The sequence below is a fragment of the Acyrthosiphon pisum genome, chromosome A1, assembly GCF_005508785.2.
Source record: "Acyrthosiphon pisum isolate AL4f chromosome A1, pea_aphid_22Mar2018_4r6ur, whole genome shotgun sequence".
In the NCBI taxonomy this organism is placed as follows: Eukaryota; Metazoa; Arthropoda; class Insecta; order Hemiptera; family Aphididae; genus Acyrthosiphon; species Acyrthosiphon pisum.
In genome coordinates, this window is record NC_042494.1 from 152,706,272 (window position 1) to 152,715,981 (window position 9,710).

The 9,710-nt window shown below is 31.7% G+C and overlaps 1 protein-coding gene across 4 annotated transcripts in view; it reads right to left on the reverse strand.

Annotated features, from left to right (window-relative positions):
* The window catches only part of LOC100160811, an 80,083-nt gene that overhangs the window by 64,567 nt on the left and 5,806 nt on the right, over positions 1-9,710 (reverse strand). For 3 of the 4 annotated variants that reach the window (XM_029488604.1, XM_029488603.1, XM_029488606.1), the window contains exons 3-5: positions 7,769-7,850; positions 7,567-7,674; positions 7,353-7,466 (exon numbers count right to left, since the gene is read on the reverse strand). In XM_029488604.1, coding sequence (XP_029344464.1) covers positions 7,353-7,466; positions 7,567-7,674; positions 7,769-7,850 — 304 coding nt within the window. Of the gene's footprint in view, positions 1-7,352; positions 7,467-7,566; positions 7,675-7,768; positions 7,851-8,248; positions 8,364-9,710 lie in introns of those variants that run through there. The other variant, XM_029488605.1, reaches the window with a different exon arrangement.

A 9,710-nucleotide genomic window follows, 5' to 3' on the forward strand; every position in this document is an offset into this window, starting at 1 on the left:
TTTTTTATTATTGTCCAGAGCATAATTTATAAACGTGTGCGCTATATAGAGCATTTCTGTCCCTAGACCTGGTCTAAATCCCAAATGGATTTTCAGATAAAAGTTTAAATTTTCTAGATATTGTATAAGCCGATTTTTGATGATTTTCTCAAATATTTTAGAAAAATTACTTAGCATAGAAATTGGTCTGTAGTTATTTAAACAAGATTTGTCGCCTTTTTTAAATATATGTTTAATTACTGCTAACTTGAATTCTTCTGGAAATATACTATTTTTGATACATAGATTATATATATGTGTTAAATGACCTATTATATCATTAACTACATGATTAATATTTTAATCGATACTCCATCACTTCCAGCATTGTAGGTAAATTTTAGAATAAAATCACATATTACAAAAATAATAAGAAGATAATATTTATAAGCCGTCATTGGTATAGTGGTGAGTGTGACTCTCCTTGTTAGTATTTTAAGAACCACATGCAATGTTATTAGTTTCCATAAAGTGAGTGTTGTACTCACTCAATAATATTGTCATAATATTTATTTTTTTTTGCAAACACAGACCGATTTGTAAGGAACACACAACATTTACAACATGCGTACTGTGTAATAATCAGAAAAATATACTACTCAGGCCAAGATGAATAAAAATGATTTTTACAAAATTGTACAATATATTATTATTTATAAAAAATTACAAATTTTTATTGGTCAACATTATAAAAAAAAAAAAATAGATCGTGCTCAGACATCATACAATCCGGACATATATCGTCTCGCACACCGCTATTATCTGCTTTCGATAGCATAGTCGTCAGTGTTCGCCGTCGCGCCCTGCGTTATCTCAAGCTGACGGTAATGTTTAACTTATCGTTTGTCCCAAGTCTAATCACATCATTAATTCTTTATCAAAATTACTATGAAAAATAATCAACCAAACAATCCTAATAATATAATTAAAAACAAAACGAACAAAATCGTTCTACCGCTTACTATCTCAAAAACAATTACAACAACGAATTCAAACGCTTAAACCTACTTTAAAAACTGGATGGTCAACACAATCAAATAAACGTTTACACTTCAACTCCTCAAACACACTATCCGAACCCTCATCTCCAAACATGGATATTTATATTTATGCTAAACAAAAAACAAATAAAAAAAGAATCTTTGCTACATGCAACAGGTTCGAACTGCTTGCCCAAGACGATCCATTTGACCCATCCACTACTGAAAATATATCTACAAACTCTCATAAAAATGATGCCAAAAACGATATAATAGAAAACAAAAATACACCTATTAAACCTCCTCCACCTATATTTCTTAAAGGTGTCAAAGAGTTTCCCGCATCATGTACAGCCTTAATCGAGCTTATAGGTGTCGACAATTTTTCATGTAAATCTTCAATAAATTCATTGAAAATACAAATTATGGACCCTAATGCATACAGAGCATTAGTACATTACCTAAAATCTGAAAAAGCTGAGTATCATACTTACCAGCTTAAGGAGGAAAAACCACTCCGAATATTTATACATAACCTCCACCCATTCACGCCTCTAAATCTAATAAAAGACGAGTTGGTAGTTCATCTCTACGAGGTAAGGCAAGTCACCAATGTACTACATAAAATCAATAAAAATCCCCTCCCTTTATTTTTCATTGATCTCGAACCAACGCCGAAATTTTTAAAATGTTCTCACTACTTCATTGTAAAATAAAAATTGAAGAGCCTTACAAATGTTTCAATTGTCAACAATATGGACACACCAGAACCTACTGCGGCTACCAACCCCGATGCGTTCGCTGTGGAGAAGATCATCAGTCAACTACTTGCCCGAACCCATGCGATGCTCCTCCGAAATGCGCTCATTATTCTTTAAACCACCCAGCCGACTAGAAGGGCTGCACAGTTTATAAAGAACTCCAACATCGGAAGATATCCAGTACACCAGTAGTAATCGAATTCAAAATAATTTTAATAACCAAACCAATAATGTACAAAGTAGCCATCCACCTGATCGTACTTTCCCCAATCATCCCTCTCCTCAAATGCAAACTTACGCTCAGGACACGTCCAATACACCAGCCAACGGTGCTCTACCTCCTTCTATTGATACTCAGCCGCCTAATTTAAGCAAATTATTGACTAATTTTTTAGACGAATTCAAAAATGTTATAAATCCACGGATTTCTTTTAACTTAAGTAATCTCCAAGCTCCTCGACAAATAATGACTACAATAAATTTGACGTATTTTGACGATTCGCTCTTTATATTACAATTTAACGCCAATGGACTACAAAACCATGCCCTCGACCTTGAAACCATATTAAACAGAAAACACATTGATGTTGCCCTCATTTCAGAAACCCACTTCACTAAATACTCCCATGTACATATCCATAACCGGGGATATATACTGTAATTCAAATCACCCCGACAATACCGTGCATAGAGACACTGCTACTTTTATCAAATCCAATATTGAATTTTATCCCTTAATCCATTCTCCAATCCTGTGCTATTAACATAAAGATAAACAATACTCCACTCACCATTGCTGCTGTTTTTTTACCCCCAAAACATAATATAAAAAACAGTCAATTCGAAGACTACTTCAACTCATATAATACGTGGTAGGATCAAAAAGTTCCGACAGCAATCTCAGGGCCATTCCAATAGAGGGATACCAAAGATGTTTCCAGCAGTTATAGTCGTTGGAGTAAGTGTGTCTGTGCTGAAGGACAATATTTTGAAGGAGATTAAGTAGATTTATATTTAAATTGTATACATAAAAAAATAAAATGAAGTTCCGGGAACTTTTTGATCCTACTACGTAGTAAGTTTATCATAGGCGGCGATTTCAATGCTAAACATCAGTCATGGGGATGCCACGTGAATAACCCCCAAGGATTCATCTTATACAACTATATAAACACAAAGAGATTTAAAGTTCTAGCCCACCTGATCCAACCTACTGACCTTCTTCGGCCCGTAAAAATCCAGATATTCTTGATATTTTTGTCTCCAATTTACCAAATACTAGTGATGGGCACAACCGAGTGAAAACTATCGAAGTACTCGATAGTTTAAACTATCTTATTACTCGGTTGTTTTATAAAACTATCGAACTATCGAAAAACTATCAAACTATTGAAAACTAATCGAACTATCGAAATTTTTACTTTTTAGGTAAGGTTATGTATTATTTACTATTTAGCCATGATGTTGTCAATGTTGTCATTCGAGATTCGACTATCGAGTATCAAGGCTGGTTATTTCATTTTTTATATTTTTGTCTTTAAAATGTCCATCACAAATTATTATCAAGTAAATTCGGTCGATAATACCGAAAAATCACTCGATTGTTTTTTTTTAACTCGATAGTCAAAACTAGTTGGTACTAGACGTGTATTATTATTTACTACCGAATGAAAACTATCGATAGTCAAAACTAGTCGGTGTAAGACGTATGCAACTACCGAAAGAAAACTATTAAAACTATTTAAAACTAGTCGGTTGCGCCCATCACTACCAAATACCTTATTCCAATCTACTAACAACTTGCTCGATCTAAATTCTGACCATTCATCGATACTTCTAACTCTCAATACTTCCCCTTCTATTAAAGAATCCAACAAATTATTTAACAAATCCATAGATCATGTTAAATTTGACGAATTAGTCAGTACAAAAATTAAAATCTCCCAATGACATAGACCTAGCGGGGCACAATCTTACTAACATAATACAAACTGCAGCATGGTCTGCTACGAATACTATGACAGCACCTCCTTCTGCAAGCCCCTGCAGCTGAATATATACGTAACAAAATTGTAGAAAAAAGAAGAGCAAGAGCTCTATACCAGCGCACGCGTTTACCTTCCCATAATCTTAATTACAACAAACTAGCTAATTCACTGAAAAAACTACTCACTGAATTTAAGTCAAACATATGTAAAAATCACTTAATGAAACATACCTCTTTAGATGGTAGCCCATGGAGAGAAACAAAACATAAACTTCGCTATAAATCACCAAATCTCCCCATTAAAAAATTAGATGGCAGCTTAGCTACTTCGGATATTAAAAAAGCTGAACTCTTTAAGGATCATTTTGTTAATACTTTTCAACCACACGCTGATATCATAGACGATGAAAACATGAATCCAGTCGAAACTTTCTTAAATACCCCTCCCAATGTCTCTCCCTGTCAAGACATTTACACCTAATGATGTAAAATATGCTATACAAAAATACGCATTAAAAAAATCACCAGGCTACAATTGCATTACTGCGGAAGTAGCCAGATCCCTTCGAACTAGAGCCATCACTCATACACATCACTCATATATTTAATGTTTCACTCAGACCCTCCTATTTTCTCCTACTATGGAAATTTGCATCTATAATCTTATTTCCAAAACCAAACAAACCATCATCAGCTTTCTCCCATTTTACGCCTAAATACTGGAGCGGTTAATTCTGAAACAAATTCTCCTGATAATTACTGCAAAAAATATTCTTCCAAATACCCAATTTGGGTTTCGCGCTTCTCACTCGACTATTCGTCAAGCACACTGAGGCGTAGACTCCATTTTGTATTCCCTGGAAAAAACTGTTCTGCAATTGCGTATTTCTAGACATCTCACAAGCATTCAACCGCATATGGCATGACGGGCTTTTGTATAAACTTAATAAATTCCTGCCTCCCACCTACTATTTACTTATTAAATCCTATATAACATATCGGCATTTTCAAATACATTACGGTTCTGCTTTATCTGACGTAGCAGTTATCAATGCTGGTGTTCCCCAGGGGGGCATTTTGTCTCCTATTCTGTACAATATCTTCGCTTTTGACCAACCAACTACCCCTAACACATCAGTAGCAGACTACGCTAATGACAAAGCAATAATATCTATTGACAATGACCCACTCATAGCGTCAAATAATCTCCAAACTCGCCTTAACCCCATAGAAAAAATGGTTTACCAACTGACGATTCAAAGTAAACCAAAGCATATCTGTCTATACGATCTTTACTCGCAAACATGCTTTCTGTCCTAGAGTTTGCCTATATGGTATTCCTATCCCTTACTCCCCAAAAATCAAATACCTCGGGCTCACTCTCGACCAAAGATTAACCTGGGTTCATCATATCAGAATCAAAATATTAGCACTGAATTATCGTCTCCATATCCTCAAACCCTTAATAGGCTATAACTCCACCTCCATTAAAACCAAACTCCTGATCTATAAAACACTTCTCAAATCCATATGACAATACAGACTTTAACTTTGGGGAAACGCTAAAAAGTCTAGCATACTAAAAATACAAACATTTCAAAATATTGCTCTCCGAAAAATAATGAAGCCACACTCTACGTGTCTAATCACACCCTTCATACTGACACCAAACTCAAAACAATTAACGAGGAAGCCAAAATATTTTATAAAATATTCTATTCCAAATTAAATAACCACCCTAATGAACTCATTAAAAACTTGTCTACTCCTCCCATACCTGGTAATCCCCCAAGTCGCCTGAAGCGTAAGTGGTGTCGTGATCTCTTACGAAAAGCTTTAAAAATTGAAAAAAAAAAATCCATAGAAAGTGCCATCGATGGATGGCTCCTTTCATCAAATTTTCCATGTCAAACTATTTAACTTTCACCAAATATGCTTATTGTGTCTAGTCTGATACAGATTGTGCATTACGTTTAAAAATTAAAAAAAAAAAAAAACAATTTAAAATTAGGGGCAAGAAGTGGCCGAGCGGACTAAGGTTACGATGAGCATCGTCGCCGGTTCAATCCCCAGCTACGGGGCGTCACGGATTCTGGAGAGAGGCAGCCGCCATCCTACACCCGGGCATGGCGGATCCCTACGGGTGCCCACTTGAAAATTCTACCAAACTAAAACCTACAGTGCCTACAAGTATTCTCCACCACATTTAAAAACCACCCATTGGCCTAAGATGCCGTGGGTTAATTAATGAAAAAAAAAAAAAATTAAGAAAAATTGTAGTAACGTTTTTTGTAAAAGATTAAAATATAAATAATATGGTTTTGGTTTTAATATTCATGTTCATTATATAATAAATAATTATGAAAAAACAACAAGGTGAAGAGACCCGGGATTTGCGCTCATTCAACGACAATGACAAGTTAATAGTTAATTAATTATAATGGAATTGATGTTTTAGTCAATCAAATAAAGTTAAATTAAAACTTCTAAGAGAAAATTTGTTTAATACACAAAAATTAAATGTTCAGGTGTTATACAATGAGTGTATGTACAACAATGAACATAAGATCATTAAGACTTAAAGCTAGCATCACAAGAAATACGTTAAAAAAGAAAATAATGCCTATGGAAATTTATGTTTAGTGTGTATTTATACTGAGTACAAATGAATTGGAAGATTTTTACTTGTTTTCCTGAAAGCGATAAGAATTCTGAAACAGATTTGAATTTGTCGTCAAGTCTACTTGAAATTGACTTTCCCACATTTTTGATATTATCCCCCAAATTCCTTAAAATGTCAAATTAAAAAAGCAGGTAAGTAGATGTCGTTCTGTTGTACATTAGGTTACAATTGGGTCACTGTATAATGGATTGTATTAAATTTGAATTCAATGATATCATACCATTGTATACAAAAAACGATTCTGAGCGGAGACGGTTTGTCAGTCTGGATATTTTATATTGTTATTATTTATTTTATCATGTAAGTTGAATTAATATTATAATATTCTAATTCTTCTTATTCGTTTCTATGGTGATAAACAAAGCGTTGGAAATTAAAATCCCATTTTTAGCGGTTTTTTTGTAATTTTTTGGTGGTTTATCCCGTGGCATTAAATAACTATTGAGAAAATCAAAAAATGACCTCTCTAAAGTACCATCTTGATTAAATTTGCTAAAAGTTAAGGTAATATATGTTGAAATCGAAGCATTTCTTCTGGTAGAAATTTTGTATACATGATATATAAAAAAAAATAAACACCATTGTAAAACCAATAGCTTACTCGTTCCGCTCAGAATCTAAAATTGTTATATTTTAATTTTTGGAGAAGTTAAAATCAAAAAATCAATTATTCAGGAAAGTCGATTTTAAGTAGACTTGATGACAAATTCAAATCTGTTTTTAGAATTCTTATCGCTTCATTAGATCAATTGGTATGTTTGGCAAACACGTCTAAAATACTATGTCGCGCGTGTGTTAGACAAAAACAGAAAATCACGGTATCGAATCCCCTTAAAAATATGGGGAGATTTTGTCTATTTTCCGATATATCATAAATGTATTATACATTGGGGGTCACTCACCTAAAGTAGGAGGAACTTGTAATTCCAAAGATTCAAAGGCATCGCGTAAATTGTCTTTCTTATGCCTCTTATTACTCCTATTGTTCTTAACATCATTAGGTTCGGGTGAAGATACTATAAATCAATCATAAAAATATTACTTTGTTATTACACATTCATTATATACATGATATAAAATATAAGAACAGGTTTACAGATAGTCTTTATAACTTACTATTTGATTTAGACTGTTTCTTTTTGTTAACAAGATTATTATTAACAATGGATGGCTCTTCTACTTCCATAGGTTCACCTGTTTCTTTACTTAGTTCCATTTTTACCGCTGAACATTGTCATAAACAAAAAAAATTGGTACATATTTAATTTTAAGTTAAATACAAAAGCTGTATAAACATATCATAGACAAAAAAACTTACATTTTTTCTTATTTTCAATAACTAGCAATACATCATCATCAATATCAAATCCAATAAAATGTTGTTCTGGTTTATTGGTTTCCTAAAAATAAACAAATTAAAATTAAAACTTGTTATTTTTAATTTATCATATAATACAATCTTGTAATAATATTATATGATTAATACTACATAAAATGTTGTATGTTATAATATAAACTAATCTAGACTAAATTTTTAGTACGTAATGAAGTGGTTTTTATATAAGGAATAATACCAAAATTAAGCAAATTTTATTAGGATAAGTATTAAATGGGTAAACGCTATTATATTCACATTATTTAGTAAGATTAGTAAATGTTAAAGATAAATTATTTTTAACATTGTTTTTATTGATCTGCACTAAAACAATACATACTATATTGTTAACATTGCATATAAATCATAACTTTTACACTGAAATAAGTGCTTTACAAAAAATAAAATACAAATTAAACTTACCATTAAGGTACTCATTTTTAAAAACCATAATAATGAAAAAGGCAAATAACTTAAAAATGTTGAAAACTATAATGGATAAGAAAAATCTTTTGATGTACAGTTGTCAGTACTCAGTTAATGAGATAGGTGGTCAGTGATACCAACATAGAAATAATCAACCATATATTCTTAAACAATGCATTAAAACAGATATTGAAATTTAAAAAAACATATAAAATGTATAAATGTATAGAAGTTATTAACTAGTGATTTATTATATTTAAAAATAAAAACAAAATGTTTTATAATATTTTATAGATACATGAAATGTTAAAACAAAATCAAAGATAAAAATAAAATGTTTATAATTAAACATATACCTAGTTATCAATTATAACAGCAGTTAAGTTATTACTTAATACTTATTAACAACTGATTAAATTATGATGTTAGAACCAGCAGTTTTTTATTAAAATATTTCTGCAAAATTCTGATTTCATCATCGTTTTCAGCATACATTGATTGTTTTCAAAAAATTTGCTTGATAAAGTAGTTATTTACCAAACTATTATATTATAGAGATGTTTCGGGTACCCGGCAATTACTCGATATCATATTTAAGATTCGGCTCTTACTCAGTACCTGGCATAATATCTACATTTTTACCAGGTCCTTACTCGGTATCTGGCGAAATACTACATTTTTACTCGACACATATCTAATGGCAAACGCTGATAATCTATTTATAAATATATGTATACTAGGGTGTTCCTTAGCCATACGGGAAAAAAAAATAATGATATATTTTTAGTCTCACCCCCTAAACCGGTGTGTATACATATAAAAATGAACTGCAAGAAATTTTAGGTTAATCAAATAAAGTTAACCCTTGTCGAATTGAAGTTGAAGTTTTAGCTTAATACATTTTTGGTGTTTCCGTAAATATTTCGTAAACCTTTGTGAAAATCGTATTTTTTCATAATATGTTTTCTCAAGTAAATTAAATTCTCAATATATTTTATAATTTAACATTTTTTGATAAATCTATTTATTTACAAGATGCATAAGCTTTAATCTTAAAATTCACAATTTCTCCACAAATATATTATTTACATTTTATTATTTTACTGCAGGTTTACCGTAGGACTAGTCTTGAGATTTCAGTTGTGTCAACGTCTTATGTGTTAAAGGTTATTATTTTGTTTGTCGTAAATAATTCATAATAATTTAAGTAGTAAAAATGTCAATATAACTCAGAAGTGATTTTCAAATATTTTTAATCGGATCTCAAATTATACAAATTCAGGGCTCAAAACTTTCTACCAACGGGAAAGTACTTTCTGTATTTTTCTACAATATGAGAACCGTTAATCTTACTACTAGGGAAAGTGCAGCGTTAGCTGTACGAGAGTGTTGCATTTTTTAGGAAAAAGTACGGATTCCTATTTGAGCTATTCATCATTGCATAACTAATGATGCGATG